At 37.8% G+C, this 18,192-nt stretch overlaps 1 protein-coding gene across 15 annotated transcripts in view; it reads left to right on the top strand.

Annotated features, from left to right (window-relative positions):
- Positions 1-18,192, top strand: part of KMT2C (lysine methyltransferase 2C) — a 187,442-nt gene that overhangs the window by 104,820 nt on the left and 64,430 nt on the right. For 13 of the 15 annotated variants that reach the window (XM_041486406.1, XM_041486516.1, XM_041486509.1 and 10 more), the window contains 7 exons: positions 1,882-1,995; positions 3,595-4,325; positions 9,408-9,527; positions 11,943-12,059; positions 15,794-15,895; positions 16,072-16,176; positions 17,344-17,525. In XM_041486406.1, the coding sequence (XP_041342340.1) occupies positions 1,882-1,995; positions 3,595-4,325; positions 9,408-9,527; positions 11,943-12,059; positions 15,794-15,895; positions 16,072-16,176; positions 17,344-17,525 (1,471 nt within the window). The remainder of the gene's footprint in view (positions 1-1,881; positions 1,996-3,594; positions 4,326-9,407; positions 9,528-11,942; positions 12,060-15,793; positions 15,896-16,071; positions 16,177-17,343; positions 17,526-18,192) is intronic. The other 2 variants (XM_041486454.1, XM_041486464.1) reach the window with 2 other exon arrangements.

The raw sequence follows: 18,192 nt of genomic DNA, 5'->3' as shown, positions 1-18,192 counted from the left end.
CTTGTTTCTGAGACATTCTTATCTAAGTGGACAAATCAAGCAGAAAGTGGAAAGTTGTATAGAAGTGTAAAGTATGTTTTAAAAAATAAGTCAGTAACAGTAAGGAAGCACAGGGAGGACTTGGATCTGCTGATCTGAGCCCAGTGGGTCATCCACAAGAGCTGTGTTATAAACTCAAAACTAAATGTTTTTGTGTATTTCACACCACATGTGTGCTCTGTTGGGCAGCACCTACACTCATCCAGGCTGAATTTCCCTGGAGAAGCATAGCTGTGGTTAAATTCAGAAGCAAGGTAAAATGTAACAGATTAACTGCACAGCCACTGCCATGTGCATTTTTTGGGCTTGCAGCAGTGCTTGTGCACTGATCTTTTGTTATCCATAAGTATCTGTGGTTTTGAAAGCCTGGTAAATTTTGGCAGGAAAAGGGAAGTGTTAGGCTACAGCAAAACTCTAATGTTTGTGTTCAAACTGATGTTTTGTATAAACAAGTCATCCCGTTGATGTTAGCCTGTACATTACCTTTTGTGAGCAGTAAAGACATGATGGAGAAGGTGCTCCTGGAGGAAGGGCAGAGACAGGAGGGAAATGTCTGTAGATGAGTTCACTCTGTCAGTGAACACAGCCACCAGTGTCCACTTCAGCCCTTGCAGATCTTTTCCCTTCTGAAAGCCTAGGAGAGGCTGTGGACTCCCAGGCAGTATTCTTAGAGCATTTTGAAGATGTCCAAAACAAAACATAACACTGTCACAGCTCCCAGTCTCCTACAAAAACCCCTTTTGAGTAAATAGCAGGTTAATCTGGAAGGCTGAAGTTTTAAGCAATGCTTCTGTTAGGATTTCTAGCTAGTAGAAACATTGACAAGCATGCTCTTGTCCCCAGGGACAAGATGACAGGACTGTCATCTCACCTGCTAGGAGTAATTTGGAGCTATTACATCAGTAGAGTCATGCAGGGTTTTTATACCCAGGAGAATACTTCTGTACTTTAAAATGAGATTTGGAGCCAATCTAAATGATCATTTCCTTGAAGTTAAAATACCGCTTTAAAGTTGGCAGAGTCTGAGAGCTTTTAGGCTGCTAAAAGTAGTATCACCTAATAGTTGTGGGCTTTTTGAACTTAAGAAAGACTTTCTTGATGCAGGAAGCTGTGTTTGTTTCCCTGGATTTTTTGTGCTAACATCCATGGAGGATCAGTTCTCTTCAAGTTAATGCTTGTTATATACTTTGTTTTCCATACTTCATCTAGTGCATTTTAATGAATTTCCTTAACTGAAAGAGCTTTTACACAAGGGGAAAAAAAGTATGTCCTCTTTCTGTGCTCTGTAGTGATCCTGTCAGCCAAAAAACCACTCAGTTGTGCCTTTTCCATGCAAAGATAAAGATATCTCAGTTCTAAAGTGACAAAATTCAGTTTTCACATTGTTGAACACGTGAGGTGAAAATCAGTGTTGCCAGTGCTGATGGTAGATGGAACTTCATATCTATGCCATAATCCACTGTAGTATTTATATACAAATTTGCAGACTTCATGCTGCCAGTTCTGTTGAATTTTATAGACCTGAAATTTAAGAAAATTCTTTCTTGTATTGCTCAGGCTGTGCAGAAGTCTGTAACTCTGTGCCTATTTTCACTATTAGGTGTATGTAATTGCCTTACAGATATCTGAGAGCTTCAGTGTTAATGAGTAAAACGTTCTTAATTTTTAAGGAGTGCTGTGTAGTCTCTTTACCCTTCTCACTGACCTGACTTGTCCTAAATCCTGTCATCATTAAATATCAGTCTCTCTTGAGCCAAAAGGTCAAACAGTGGCAGCAGTTGCTGATGCCAAAGTAGTAGAATAAACACAGCAATTTTAATAACTGTTTTGCTTCTCCTTAAGCTTGTACAAATGAAATGGAAATGGAAAGTGCTGGAGAGGATATGGCATTTCAGGAACAAGCCATTACAGGTCATGGCCCTGATCAGGAATCAGCTGTTGGGTGTGTTACAGAAGGTAAGAAAGAGTTTTGCACTCTGAGAAAATACCAGGTCAGAACCCTTCAGAACCAGAGCCTTCTTCCAGTCACTAAGGTTTGCAGTGCTTTATAAATGCAAGACGAAAAAGCACCTGGAAAGCACTAGGAGACACATTGCAACAGTTCCATCTGAGATCTCAAGCAAGTATATTAACTTTGCTTGATAAAAGAAATGTTTTATTGAAGGGGAAGAGAGCCTTCAGAATATTTGTGTTGTTTTACTTTGGTTTGTTTGTTTTACTTTTTTGTTGGGACTGGCTTTTTCCAAGCTGGAAAAATAGTTCAATGCTTTGTATGCTGGAAGTTTATTGTAAAACCCAATGACTTGTTGCTATTTAAATACTGTCACTCACACTTTCTCTTATGTGCTTTATGGTTTTAACTCCATAGGCATACTTGGTTAAGGCTTTTCTGGGTTTTTTTTTTTTGTTTGGGTGTTGGTTTTTTTTTCCTTTCCCTTTGTAAGTAAAAGATAATCTTTGACAGGGTTGCAGCAGCTGATCATTTCTGTTTCAGGAGAAACTGCATCTTACCAAATGTGCAGGGAGGAGCAGCTAAAGAAGGGTCAAATTCACTAGGTGTGTTAGTTACCAATATCAAGGGTAAAGAACTTGTCAGTATGTCCCATTCAGTCCCATTCAGATGTTAGAGAATGGCTGCTGTAAGGGGACACAATAAACTTGTATTTAAAGACAAAGTAAAAAAAACCCAACTTTTCAGATTAGCTGTGATCACTCAGTTGTACATCACAATGGTAAAAGGGCTATGATTTAAGCTGTGAAGAAATATTCAGAATAAAATATGCTGTCTATGAACTTAGTGGCTGAGGAAGTTGTAGCAGTGTGAGGTTTAAGAAGAGTGCAAGTATAATAGAAATAAATGACCTGTAAGAGAATCAGGACCCATCAAAGGAAGGTGTGAGAAGCCAAAATCAAAGCAAAGAATGTGGTTCTTTATAGAGTGGAACAAAAACTCTGGAACTCCTTGATGAAGAAAGTTATGGATGAAAGGTTCTTGATTTGGTCCAAAGGAGGGCTTGATAAATATTTTTGAGAGAAATTAATTTTAGATTAATAACTTAAATTAAACCAGCAGCAGCTGTTTTTGTTTCAGTTGATTTCCTGAAGTCTGAAAGAGTTTTAGGAGGAGAATGTTTATTTTTACTTGTCCTTTTTTTCTTAGCTTTTTGTAAGTGTTGGGACAGTAGCTTAAAATACATTAATTTCTGATAGCATGCATCTTCAATACACAGAAATTAAAAAGAAGAAATTACTTTTGGCTGCTGACATGGAAATGTGTGTTCGATTCCTCAAAAATTAATCTTGGGTCTATTTTCTTTTAATTTATTCTGCTGTGTTTTAGGGAAGAAAAATAATGAACTAAAAATATAGACTACTGTAAAAATAGGTACAAAGAAAGATGTTAGTGAAGTATATTTTAAGCTACATATTAAATTCACTGAAGTAACGTGATATGTGTTGGCCTGCATGATGTGTACTGATACTTGTTGATCAGAACACCAGAAGTTTTTTTTCTTTTTCACAGTGAGCCTTTAATATGGTTGTACTTAATTACAGGCATATCACCAGGAGAAAAGACCACACAAGTGGAAGAAGTCTCTGTTGAAATGAATTCAGCTGAAATGGAAATGTCTCCTAAAAAGACACCAGCATCTGGTGACAGTCAGAGTGAGAAAATGATGGAAGTGGTGGAAGGTGTTCAAGCTGTAGCACAGCAGGAGTTGGACAAACCAGCTGAAGAGACACAGCTGCCTCAGGGTGGTGTGGAGGTATCAGAAGTGTCCACAGCAGACTCTCGGTCTCTGTCCTCAGTACCTGAGACCATGACTGTGACACCAGAAATTCTGGAGACTGAAAGAAAAGGTGATATTTCTGTCCCCGTAGAACAACAACTGGAAATAATAAGAGTGCAGAAAGATGTAGAAAAGGAAGAAACCCATGAGAAATCAGAAGCACCAGCTCTTCTAGAAGTAGAAACTACTGCTTCAAATGGAGGTGTTGCAAATAGTTCACCAGTCAGAGACAAACCCATAAAACCACCAGCTGAGACTTGCCCCTCGCTTCCCCCATCACTTAATCTAAACAAGACAAACGTGTCTTCCTCACCAGATGTTTCTCTAGACTTGCATTCTGCACGAGATGTGCAGCACAGTCAGCCCCCAGTGCTGCCTCCAGCTGCTGGGAGCGCTCTCCCAACCACCTACATATCAGTCACTCCAAAAATCGGCATGGGCAAACCGGCCATCACCAAACGCAAGTTTTCCCCTGGGAGACCCAGATCCAGACAGGTAAGCACATGCACTGTTCCTTTATGTGTTTATTAAATTGCAGTATAACTCATCAAATCCACCTGTTTCTTACAAAATGCATTGATTCTCCTGAATGTGTAGTTTATTTCTTCAAGGAATTAATGGTCTGGTAAATAATGAAAAAGTTAGCTATCATAAAGCTTCTCTGGTGAGAATCTAAGTTTCTTTTGGCTCATGGTTAAAGCAGACTAGAAGAAAATTTGTTGTGTTTTTCATCTGCTACAAATGCAGATAGACATAATGCTGTGCTGTTTAACTTACCTTTTAATGTTTTTCATATATGCATTTATTTTGGCTGGTACTTTCAAAGTGTGTTAAAGCTTCTTAGACTGGCCTTAGAGAAGAACCTTCTACAACTCTGTGTCTGTTACTCTGCCAGATATTTTCTTGATCGACGTTTCTAATGGTGTGGTAAATAATTCTGTGGTTTTGTTACATTAGGAAATACCATGCAAGAACTGTCTTGTACAAATCGTTGTGGTTTGACTTAGGATTAAATTTGATCAGTGAAAAGAATCCTCAAGTCTGTCACTTTCTGCAACATCTTTCTCTCTGTTCGCGTTGTGTTCCAGGGAAAATGGTTTATCAATCCAGGGTATTCATTTCTTGTTGATGAAATTCTATACAGAAAGTGTGTCAGTGTGACAAGTTAGTGTTTCATCTTCTCATCAAAATTTATTTGTAGTCTTTGGGACTTCCAGGTTGATGATTTCGTGCTTTTCTGGACTTAATGTTAACGAAGGTTTTTTTGTATATTGCACAATTCTTTCAGTTTTTACATGTCATCTAAGGCTTCAAAATTTTTGCTTCCTAAGGTATGAGAGAGTGTTCTGGAAAGTTTTTCTGCTGTTTCCACTGAGTTTAGGAGGTCTGTGTTTGTTGTGCTGCAGTTAGGTTTTCCTGGGTCACTGTACAGTCAAGTGTATATATCATATTTGCAGAAATATGTTAATGCCTTAAACAAATTTCTCTTCAGTACTCATAAGTTCCTGCTCTGGGCTTTTGATGAAGGACTGAAAGCTTTTGAATGATGTTCTGTAGTATATGTAAAAAAGAGATTTTTAAATGTCCAGTTACAGGCAAGTGGGGTTTTTTTTTGAGCAAGATGTAATTGGACAAATCCACAATGTGGAAGGCGTGTATTTAAATCACTTTGGATTGCAGACAGAAATAGGTTTAGGTTTATTTTATGGGAGTTTTAAATTATTTTTTCTGCTGAAAACATTCATTTTTTAAAAGAGTGTGTATTTTTCCAAATGGAGAGTTGTGCATAGGAGCAGAAGCAGAATCCCAGAATGGGTCAGATTGGAAGGGATCACAATGGGCCATCTGGTCCAACCTCCCAGCTCAGGCAGGGTCATCCCAGAGCACATGGCACGGATTGCATCCAGCCAGTTTGGTTTCCTGCTACATGGGGATTCTGTGGGATAGTGTTGGAAGAACACTATGTTAAATGGTGTTGCATTTATTCTGTGTATCTGAATTGAACAGAATTGAAATAGTTATTTTTGCTATGGCACTGTGTACTGGAAAGCATAAGATTAAATCAGTAAATGGAGCGCGTTACAAATTTTGGCTCTGAAACGGTGGTAGGTGAAGAGTTGAGAGCATTCTGTAGAATAATTTTGAATAAAAAACAATAAACTTCTGCTGGTTTTGTAAATTCCATAAGTATTATTTTAGTATTATTCCAGAGTGTGTTCCTTGAGAAATACTTTGATCAGAGGTATTTAATTTTCATCATGAAGATGTTGGTGATCACTGTTCCACAACACACTGAGTATCTGTTGTTATTTTAAGAGGTTGTTTTAAATGAGATTTAAGAAGGCAGAGCACTGTGATGGGTTTGGTTGTGTGCTGTCTTGGATGGGATGGTTTTTTGCTGTCTTCACTTACATGGTATCACTAAGTATGTTGTTGTAAAAGGTAAATGTTGGAAAAGAAGAGAAAAAAAGAGTCTTTTTCAAGGATCAGTTGTTGTTACAGTTTTTATGCTTGGTGCTTGGTTGGTTTTTTGTTGGGTTTTTTTGGTTTTTCTTTAATGAGGAGAGCTGTATTTTCAAGTGATTAAAGTTTGTTCACAACCCTAAAATTACATTAAATATTAAATTGCAAATCCAGCTTTGTGCATTTGCAATTGCAGTAGGATTCATAAAGCGTTAAGCAGCTAAACACAGTCAGTGGTAATTTAGTGAGATCTCCTGACCCTTGCTGACACTGGGTTTCCTTTTGTTATAATTTACTTGCAGCTGTGTTGTTCAATTTTGAGGACTCAAGAATATGATGGAGAATTAGAACTTCCTGTTTCTGTCACAGTACATAATTATTGCTGGGGTTCTGATGTAAATGAACTGAATAGAACTTTCTCTTCAGTGTTGTGTGGTAATAGGCATTAATTAAAAGCCAAAAATATAATTAATGCATCTCTTTGATGTAATTCATTTGTTCGTGGTATTGTGGAAATGTGTGTTTTTAATTAAGTTTATCTGACCAAGAATTCAAATTTTTCTGATCTACAATAAAACTCGGGTTGAATTTCCAATTTAATTCTTAACAATATGGTTCATGAATCATATACAAATCATTTTATTTTGCAAGACTGAATATTTCATATTCAGATTTAATGTTCTTTTAGCTTTTTAATCTTTTGAATATATTTAATCACTGGAAAAGTTATCTTCCTAAAAGGAGAATAATTTTATACCTCAAAACTAAGAGTAGGTAATTTTAGTTGTTAAGTTTTTCAGCATGTTTAAGATCTTGAATTTCGACACTGTGAGCATGTTGCCTCCTTTATAGATTGATGTAAAGATTACTTCTTTGATAAATAGATTTTCTTTCTGTTGCTATACAGATTTTCTTTGTGTTGCTACTTTATTAGAACAGTTGCCTACCATGCATTACGAATTTTAGAAGTAATGAGGAAACTAATTAAAATTCAATGAAACTTTGTATTTTACCTGCTAAAACTGTTACTTTATATTAAAACTAGGGCTGGAATAGTTTAGGCAATCTCCTGTGCCACAGACCTGCTGATATGGTTGCCTACCATTGTATCAAATTTCCTTTTTCCCCCCCCATTTCTGACATGATGTCCCCGTTGTGTCAGGAATGTTCTGTCCTTGTGCCCTGGGTGTGAAGCGGGACTTGTCCATCTCTAGGTCGGAAGGTGAGAAGGTTTATGCCCAGCACTGTTCCCCTGTTAGAGGGTGATGAACCTCTTGATCTTCCGAGTTGTCTGCATGATGACCACCTGTCTGCAGTCAAGGGAAAAACTGGGATAGCAAAATCTTCCAATCCAGGATGTTCATTCCAGCACACTGAGTGGAGCCCTTGAGCAGCTGCTGTCAGGAGCTGTTCTTCTGGAGTGGGTTTTGGAAGCCTCTTAGCAGAGGGGAGGCTTTGATGGCCATCCCAAGCACACAGGTGCTCTGGGCACTAAGCAGTTTGTAGGTTGTGTGTCCAATTACCACCTCATGTGGGCAGAATTGTCAAATTGTTATTTTTTAAAGTGTTGTGTTGTCCATATTCCTTTTTCTGTGCAGGCAGAGCTAAACTCCCAGAACGCAGATCTATGCTTATACCACTGTGTCCACACTGTGGGTTGTACCAATTGTTGGTGTTTTTACCTTGAGACTTTTACCCCTAATTAGGCATTTAGGTCACTGACAAGCTTTGTGTTTTGGGTGCCCGATCACTTGAGGGATAGCCCTGTTTTCAGTAAGTGCACCTGTTAGCAAAACACCTCTTTACAGTTCAAGATGAATGTATGTTTTGATGGAATTGTTGATTCCAAAGAAACTCATTTCCCACACGTTCTTGATGGAGAAATTGCATTTCAGAAAAGGGAAAAAAACTCCAACACATCTTGCAGAGCCATCTCGTTTTCCTTGATGCTTATTATTATTATTGTACATCCCAGTATTCAAAGGTGTAAATGTGTTTGGACTTGCCCTTGTGAGAGATGTGAATAGTTGGGATTGTTTGTATGCGTGAGGTTATTCCATATCAGCCCTGGGATTATGCTGCTGAATGGCATTCTGGGGAAGGTAAACCTACACTTTTCATCAGTTCCATTCTCATCCTGGTATTCCATATTTCTTACTCTCACAAATTTAGAGTTAGGAAAATGTACTGTCCTTTATTAATCTAATGTGTAAATTGGCAGTGAAGTTACTTATGATGTCTGTCTCCTGCAGTCTTCCTTCTGTGCTTGACAAAGTCTTCCACAGATTTTACTTTCTATGAGGAGCCTCAGCATTTTTTCCTTTGGCTGTCTTAGCATTTTCTTCTCATATTGCTTTATTTCTACTGACAGTCATACAGTATCTCACCATGATGAAACTACATAAATAGGGATAATAATTAGTTAAAAAGAGCTTGTAGGTACACCATATAGATGTATATTATTACTTGTACATAATAACATGTTCAAATGTGATACCACAGCATAACATGAAAACACTGGGGTGAAAAAAATCAGTGGTAGGGTTTTATAATGGTTTATTTGTAGCAGACTTGCAGGAATGAGCTGCTTTGTTGATTACCATGGCTATGTTCCTTTTCTTTTGTCTAGTGGTTTATTCATACTCCTTTTGTTTGCTGTGCTTCTCAGACTAGTTGTTGCTGTGAGTGGGGGTAGTTTAGCTTCAAAAGTCAACTGAGGCCATCAGTTCTTTCAAAATGTGATTTGGAATATAAAAGGAGATGTTACCACCTCCAACTACTGTCTTCTTCACTGATGCAATAAAATTTAGGCATGTAATTTGTTGTTGTTATGACTGCTTGTTTTACATTTGTATTAATCTTTGTTTATAAAACTCATTTTGTTGTGCTTAACCATCAGTTGGAAGTAAATAATGATTTTAGGGCATGTTTCAGTGAGAACCTAAAAATTTCCCACTTTCTACTCACTCAGTGAACTAATTGACTACTTAAGTTAATGTAGAAATGCCTATGCCTGCATGTGCTTTGCTTTTCAGATTTTTTTTTTTTTTTTTTTTTTTTTTTTTTTATGTTGCAAAGTTTTATACATCTATTTTCTCACCTACCGTGTCCTAGGGGGCTTGGAGTACCAATAATACAGTGAGCCCACCTTCCTGGTCCCCAGACATTTCAGAAGGTCGGGACATTTTTAAATCCAGACAGCTTCCTGGCAGTGCCATTTGGAGCATCAAAGTGGTAAATAACTTGAATTTATTTTCATGTATCCATTGCTGTCTTTCTGCTGTAGAGATTAGTGATGAAATTCTGTCTCTCACACTTTAATTAATCTTCCATTCTGTTACTGTTCAAGATCTCTAAAAATTATTGAAGCTCTGGAGGTTTCAGGTTAAAAGGTGCTCTCCAGGGCATACACTATGATGGCATTGCCTTGATTTTCAATGGCAAAGAATACTTTGTATTACCCAAATTTTGTGTGTGTTGAGTACATCACTTCTTGTGGTTGGCTTTACGTGGCTGTCAAAATAAATTACCTGAGAAGGAAAATGTCTTTTAAGACTGGCAGTAAGGTAAGCCAGGCATGGAAAGGAGCAGAGATCTGAAGGATGGCTCGAATTTGTTGCTGTGGAGAAATCTTGCAGAGTGGATTCAAAGTGACATCGTTTTTAGCTGATGGGGGAATGAACAACAACTTTCCTACCTGATTAGATGGGCCAAAATTGTATCCACAGTGACATTTACTATTAAAAACACCTGAAGGAACTAAAGTAGAATTATTTGGTTTAAGTAAAGGCAAAAAAAAAAGCTAAATTATGAAACTGACAAATAACTGTAGCTTCCCAATGATTTAAGTTCATCTCACTTCAACTCTCATGCTAATTTTATTTTGATTTGACATCAGCTTAGCTTTTGCTGCTTTAAGCATTAATTTTCAGCTTAATATTCAGCATTAACATTGATACAATTATGTGCTTATTCCTGTTACTATTTGTGTGAAAATAACAATACTGACACCTGTTCTGAAACAGAAAATAAGAAACTTGTCAGAAGAGTTTCCATGTTAAAAAGTTGATGAGTGTATGTCCTACGTGTGCATATGTATTAGCTCCATAGATATGTGAGGACATTTTTTGTTTCACCTCAGCCTCCAGCAGCATCCTTCCTTTCACTCCTCAAACATCATTGTGTTACATTAACTTGGTGTGTGAGTCAATTTAATTTCTTTTTTCTTTATTAGATGGATGTTAATAAAATTTTAACATTGGGATCCTTCAATTCTCCCTTTAATTATGACCATAAAGTTCAATATCTTCTTTTAAGCCAGGAGTTGGAATATTTGAGAAATACTGTAGGGACTATTGAGCCCACAGTGCTTCTTTCCATCCAAGGAATTCCTGTCTCCATCAGTAAAGACCCTTCATGTCTCTTGGTGTCACAGTCCCCATGGAGCTTTGTTGCTTCCATCACTGTTGTTTTACAGAGCAAATGTTTTACCTTGGTATTAAAAGTATTTTGCAGCACATGTTTGGATACCCCATACTCTGTACTCCATACTTGGGCTGTATTGGGAGCTGAGATTATTGACAAATATGAAATGCAATAAATAATCTCAGTGCTTTTTTTGTTGTAGGAAAGGTGCTTATTTGTACATGCCATAATTATCAGTTACACAGATTAGAGGCTTTGAGACACATTGTAAAGATATCTGATATATCAGCCAGAATTTGTGGACGTGAATATGTTCTTTTTCTCTCTGGAAATGATTAGGGAGGATTAGGAATCCTCTTGTGCTTAGTTCATTTTGAAATTTAAAAAAAACCCAAAAAACAAACAAACCCTCTGAATTTCAAACTTAAGTCACTGTATGAATAACAGGTAATTATTAGTAAAAACATACTTACTCTCCCAAGGATAATTATAGTTGAACACACTGAATACTCCAAAGCACAACACTGTAACTCTGCCTCTGCATCTTAAATAAAGAAGGGAGAAGAGAAGCTGTCTGTAAATCAAGTGAAGATTGTGTAAGAAAAGCTTGACATTATGGGGAATGTTGATCTAAGTGTAATTGACAGAGTTAATATAAGAAAACTCTCTCTGTACATGCTGAATTAAGAGAGTTTCATGGAGCCAGCTCCCACTTTCCTTTGTGAGTGGAACTCAGTCCTAATAAATTCCAGGTTTCACTTGATTATTCACAGTGTAAGAAAAGAATCTATGATTACCAGTAATCAAGTGTCCAGACCCTGTGTAAAAGTCCCATGACTGTCTGGGCTGACTGTTCAAAGAGAAAAGAAAAATGAATCATAGAATAATAGATATATTTTGGAAACTTTGCACATGAGGTGGGGGAAACTTGTGGGGGAAATCCATATTTCCAGTTACTCCTGAGCAGAATATAAACATTCCTGGTTTTGGCTGCTTTCTCACTGAAGATAAAGGTGATCATATTATGCCATGTAAGTAATTAAAGGTATTTCACACAGATTTATGCAGAGATTTAATGACCATGCCCTGGTGTGCTTGTACTCACCAGAAATCACAGGGTGTGTTTTACTTAAGTTTTTCCTTAGATGAACTGAACAAGTTTGAATCCTATGTAACAAAAGAATTTGAGAGGTTGCATTTACATTGTTACCTTCCATTGAATAGGGCCGAGGATCAGGATTCCCGGGGAAGCGGAGACCTCGTGGAGCGGGTCTGTCAGGAAGAGGTGGCAGAGGAAGATCAAAACTGAAGAATGGAGTCGGGGCTGTGGTTATTCCAGGGGTAAGGCCATCTTTTTTACAGTCATATTGCAGTCTGTTAGTATAACAGTTTCACTCAGCTGTAATTCTTGTATTAAAATACTCCATAAAAAAACCAATGAGCTCTACAGAGCCAGGGGTGTTTGATGGAGCCTGGCTGTTACTGCTTGTGATGAAGAACTGGAACACTACAGCTCAGTGGGCCTGAGGCAATTCTGTGCTTGTCTTGCCATTTAAAGACACAACAGTTGGGAGTCTTAAAGTACTCCTTCCATTTCCTTGGGTGCAGAACGTGCTGGGTAAAGGCAGCACTGACTGGAGCAACCCAGAAGGAGAGAGCAGGCTTTGTGCGTGAGGATGTAACAGCAGCCATAGGAGACCAGAGCAAAGGTTCTTCTAGACTGAGTGGTGGTGCAGGAGTGCAGAACAGAAGAGAAGGAGACATTTCTGCAGTTTGTGGCTTGGGGACTTGCTGAATGGGAGGTAGTGTCATGGTCTTGGGCAGCCTGTGTTGGAGCTTTCTTTCATAAACCTGCCCATTCACTTAAAAAAAAACAAAACTTTAGGGAAACCACGGCTGTTTAACCTTTTTCAGTTCAGCTCCTCAGTTTGTGTTTTAACTGGCTGCCTCCTGGATTAGCTGCCTGCCCCTCAGTACTCTTAGAGAAGAGACAGTGGAAAGCTGGTTTCTATTCTTTTCCTCTATCCATGCCACTCAGTTTCTGTAGACCTCCATAATTTCTCCTCCTTTTCCTTCCACTCTTGACTTACAAGTATGGAGGATGCCAGTATTTTGAGTTGTTCCCTGTAGGGAAGCTACTCCATATTTCTGATCATCAATACCAGTTCTTTTGTCATGTTAATTTCCTTACTTTGTGGACATCCATCTGCCATTTTATAGCCCAGCACTCAGCTTTACGAAGTTCTTGTGCAGTTCTTCTCACTTGTCTTTTGGATTTTATTACTCTGAATATCCCAGTCCTGTTGGCAAGCTTTGTCACCTTGCTTCTCACTTGATTTTTCAGATTGCACATGAGTGTGTTGAGCACCACCACCTGTTAGCAGGCAGGCCCTGTCAGATTTTGACTAGTGCTATTCTCCCACATACAAAACTGATAATTTAGTGCCCTCTTTATTTTGTGTCTTTGGCAGTATAGGGAGCATTCCTCTTCAGTTTAACTTTTTTTGAGTAGCTTTGGTGAGGGACTTTGCCAAAAGAGTCTGGTGGTGAAGTAAGTGGCATCAATCAGATTTCCCTGTCCCCAGAATTGCTGACTCTTTCAGAGAGCCCTTACAGATCATGATTTACCATAACTAAAGCTTCCTTGACTCTTTAATGAATTAATACATCAGTGATTCTCAATTCTTTGTTGTGATCAGATGTCTACTATTCTGTACACAGCTTCTGTCCAGAAACCCTTGAGAAAATAATGATTATATTTGCTGTCTCTTATCTTCAGGAGCACTGAAGTGATTGTAAGCAAGTGATTTCTCACTGAAGTTGATAGTTAAGCTACTTAATACTTGAAGTATTTTTAAAACTCGAAAGTCCTGTGCAGTCCTAGTCTGCTCCTCATAAGAAGAGGGATTTTGATACAAAAATCTTGGAAATCTGGACTGTAAAACAATTTTTTTTTCCCCACTGTGGGCTTGTTCTATTTGAATGTTCCTTTTAAACTTTGATTACCAACAAGCCCTGCATATTTTGAGAGGCATCCTTTTCCTTGTGTTCAGAGAGGGACTTGCTCATTTCTGTTTTTATAAAGTAATTCCTGAGACTCCTTTAGAGCTGTGTTTTTGTCTTCTTACATGGAATCCATTTGAGTTTGTCACATTTTCTGCTGCCTGTATAATAATATTTTGGAATACTCGGGTGTTTGTGATTTGAAAAAGGAACAATCATCTCTATCACTTTTCCCTTTTAAAGTATTGGATGGTCAAGATTCATAAGGAAATTGGTAATTTTAAACATAAAGGATTAATTCCATTTAGGCTAGTTACAGTACCTTAATCAGTTGGAGGTATTCACATCATTATTTTGGTGTTACAGAGCACAAATCTGTACCTCAAGAGAAGCTGGGGTTTATAGATCAAACTCCTAAAAGTTTTTGTAATTGATCAGAGGAGAGTGATGTAGGTAAGTTGCTATAAATACAAAATGGACATCACTCTCCACCATTTCCTACAGAAATTTGATCCTTTGAGTCATCACATCGAAGGGAGTCCAGAGTTCCAGAGATGTGGCTGCCTTGTGGTAGAGTAGATGAAGTTAGCAATGCCGAGAGATCAGCCTTTTGCCAGATAAATGTTTGAAATGAGAGCATTTTCAATCAGTTTGCACAAAATAATTCTTACTCAGCATGGGATCAGTGGACAGCCACACAGATTTGGAAGTACCGTGGTATATCTTGGGAATGGAGGGAAAGGTGACTACAGGTTTGTCCCATGGTCAGTGCTGGGGTTCAGCAAACACCAGCATTGCAGTCATTCAGTCCTTCAAATTCTGCTCTTTTGCATATGCAATTACAAGAACTTTGTGAAACCTGTGGAAAAGTAGGTAAGGGGAAATGCTGTCCCTGAAGGTATCAAGGTGTTTCAGAGTTAACTGGAGTTAACTGGTTAGTTACAGCTGCAGTGCTCTCAAATATTTGGTAATCAAAACACATAAAGAATATATTGCCTTTTTAGCTGTTTCTTAGTAAATGCTGTTTCAGCAGCTGTGTTTCAGAGGGATTCCTCTGGCTGATACTGTGGTATTTACATTTGTCCCTAGAGTTACATTTGGATTTGTAAAATATTTAAATTATTACTTAAACAAAATTTATCTGTGTAGGACTTACACTGTATTTAAAATAATCCACATATATATAATTGGAACAGCTGGTGAAACAAAGTTGCAATTCTCTAGCATGCATTTCATCTTTTTTATGGAACTGTGCCCTTATATTCCTGGTTCAGAGATAATAGTTGGGCCTATTAGTTTAAATTCATGGACAGCAAATTCTGTATTTAAAGATTCACATGAAAGTCAGAACACAGTTGAAATATTTCATTTGTGTTTCTCTTCCTGAGAATCTGTATATGAATATGCTGAATTAATAAAGGGCAGGTCAGAATAAAAATCACTTTATGAAAAAAAAAATTACTGTCTACAGTAAGAGCTGATGGATTGAGATCAAAATAGCTGTTTCAAGTTCAGTGCAAGTTTTTATGGTAAAGATTGATAAGCCTCATAAACTGCTTGCAGCAAGTAACTTTAGAGCTCTTGCTTATTCCTCTAACATACTTGGAACATTAGCTGAACCTCATTTTAGGCAATATGGGACAAACTACATTTCTGCAGTTGCTTTTTGAATTAATATTCAAAAGTCTGTCACTGCAATTAACTTTTTGATAAAAAGAACTTCAGTGTTTATGTGCAGGGAACAGAGCAGACTGGGCACAGTATGACAATTTCTGCTTAGTGGTTTTTTTAAATTCGAGTATGTCTTTGCTTCCATTTTCGTTTGGAAGTGTAATGGGATAATATGTGAAGGTGAAAAAAGGAGAGGAAGAGAATATGTGTGTAAAGCTATAATACTGATCATGAGAAGATATGAATTAATACAGTAATTTCTGATGGAGGTAGCTTTTTGTGAAAGTTGAAACTGCGTGAATAAATATTTGCAAAACTCTTATTTAGAGAATGTTTTGTTTTGTCTCATGTCTTAGAAAATGTGATGTGCTTGCTATTTATATTTTGTGGTTTTTTAATAGGTCACAACCATGGATATTTCATCTAATAAAGATGAGGAAGAAAACTCGATGCATAATACAGTTGTCCTCTTCTCTAACAGTGACAAGTTCACTCTCCATCAGGTTAGGATAATAGTTACGATTTTTCATTTTGTTTCCCTGATCTTAACTGGAAAAAAGTGAATGAATATCCCTGTTAGGAGTTAAATTACATAGCAAGCTAGTTGGATTTTAGTTGCATGTTTTCAGAATGTAGTGTCTGGCACGTGTTGTGAGTCTGCTCTTGTGTGTCTTTGCAGGATATGTGTGTGGTTTGTGGGAGCTTTGGCCAAGGTGCTGAGGGCCGCTTGCTGGCCTGTTCCCAGTGTGGGCAGTGTTACCATCCATACTGTGTCAGTATTAAGGTGAGTGCTGTTGTTCCACACAAAAACTACTTGATTGCACTGTTTTCATATTGTACTTTAATAGCACCATGCTGCCTTCGGTTTTGTGGTAATTAGGGGAGTCATTAACTTGTTAGATATTCATCAGCTAATGTGACCATTATTTGTATGTGACTTATGAAAGACTTTAATTAAATGTCATTTTATAGTATGCATAGCCTCAAGAGAAATTAACCTTTTTGTAATTTCACAGCCATAAATAGCACTGATTATCCAGCAGTTGGTTAAAATAACAGTTTGAGATACAAGTTTCAAACCTAGATACAAGCAGAATTAAAAACAAAGAAAAAATTACACTGCATCTTCATTTACTTGGGGCATAAGGTTTAGTTGATTCAATTTGCCTGTTGGCTGTCAGAATTGACAGCAGTTGGAGTGGTTAATTAATACATTTTACATTCATTAGTCTAGGAGAGAATGTGTGAAAATTAAATTTGAATGCTGTGAAATGACCTAGCAAGCACAAAATAAGCTATTTACTGCAGTATATACACTGTACACTTTTCATTGGTTGTGATGTAAGTATATCTGTGTAAAAGTGGGATTTTTTTAAAAACATGTCAAAAAACTTTATTTTGCACATACTTTTCAAAATGCCATATGCGTATTTCATGCAATTATAATTTGACTTTTTGTTTATATGCTACTCCTGCATTATATATTAATTGCAGTAAGTTAGCTGTTTGCTTCAGATTACTAAAACTCCAGCACTGATCACATCATAACATGAGAGGATCAGGTTTGTGACCTCTTGAGGAACCAGAATGTGCACAAATGTCTGGGACCTGACAAGATGCATCCCAGAGTCCTGAGGGAATTGGCTGATGCAGCTGCCACACCACTTTCCATGAGATTTGAAAAGTCCTGGCAGTCAGGTGAAGTCCCAGGTGACTTAAAAAGGGAAACACTGCATCTGTTTTTTAAAAGATTAGAAAGGAGGACAGTTTCTTTCTGTTTAATCCATTCCTGTTCATTGAAGCTTCAGAAAGTCTAATTGCTACAGAGCTCCTAGAGATGGGGTGGTGTGCCCAGAAGAGCGTCCTGAGCTCCACAAGCCAGACCTTAATTTATGCATTGATCACACTTCACTGAGCCATTTTCAACTAATTCTCACCTTGCATTTTTCAGATTACTAAAGTGGTACTTAGCAAAGGTTGGAGGTGCCTGGAGTGCACAGTGTGCGAAGCCTGTGGGAAAGCCACAGATCCAGGGAGACTCCTCCTGTGCGACGACTGCGACATCAGCTACCACACCTACTGCCTGGACCCACCCCTGCAGACCGTGCCAAAGGGAGGCTGGAAGTGCAAATGGTGTGTTTGGGGCTGGGGTCAGAGATGCTGACTGCTGGCCTCTTCTGCTTCTCTCTGTCACTTGGTATTTGCAATGTCACTTGAATTGTAACAAGGTTTTTAGTTGTGTCTAGGTCAGGTGTATTAAAGCCGACAAAATGCTTTTGAGTTGTTTTATTCAATGATCAGTGTATAAGGGAAACTCTCACCTCCTCTTAAAACTGCTTCTTCATACCAAAAACCACATAAACAGAGACAGGCAGAATTTCTCTTTTGAAACTCATAGTGAAAAAAATTCCAATTTGTATTCATTGTAATCATTCCAGTGTTCAGTTGGAAAAATGAATGGGTGCTTCACCCTAGTGTTCTTGACATAAAACCCTGTAAAAACAATTTGTTTTACTTGGGTAAAACACAAACAGACCAGACCTCTCACATGGTTAAGTCTCCAGATCTCTAAGTGAATGGCAACTGGAAACAGGAACTCCTTTGACCTGTTGAGCTGTTACAAGAACCCATCTGCCTGCTTTTGCAGTTTCAAGGGAATTATTAATTAAGAACTTTCTTTAAAAAGTACAAAAAATGTTGTTAAACATTTGTGATTAAACATGTTGTTAAGTTAAAACTTAATTACTCACCTCTTTTTAAGTGGAAGAGATTTAAAGCCACAAAATCATCTTCCTGTGAA

This window comes from Pyrgilauda ruficollis, unplaced genomic scaffold, assembly GCF_017590135.1.
Source record: "Pyrgilauda ruficollis isolate IOZ18807 unplaced genomic scaffold, ASM1759013v1 scaffold12, whole genome shotgun sequence".
NCBI lineage: Eukaryota > Metazoa > Chordata > Aves > Passeriformes > Passeridae > Pyrgilauda > Pyrgilauda ruficollis.
Note: the sequence above shows the minus strand (reverse complement) of the source record. Positions and strands in the feature narration are given on the sequence as shown.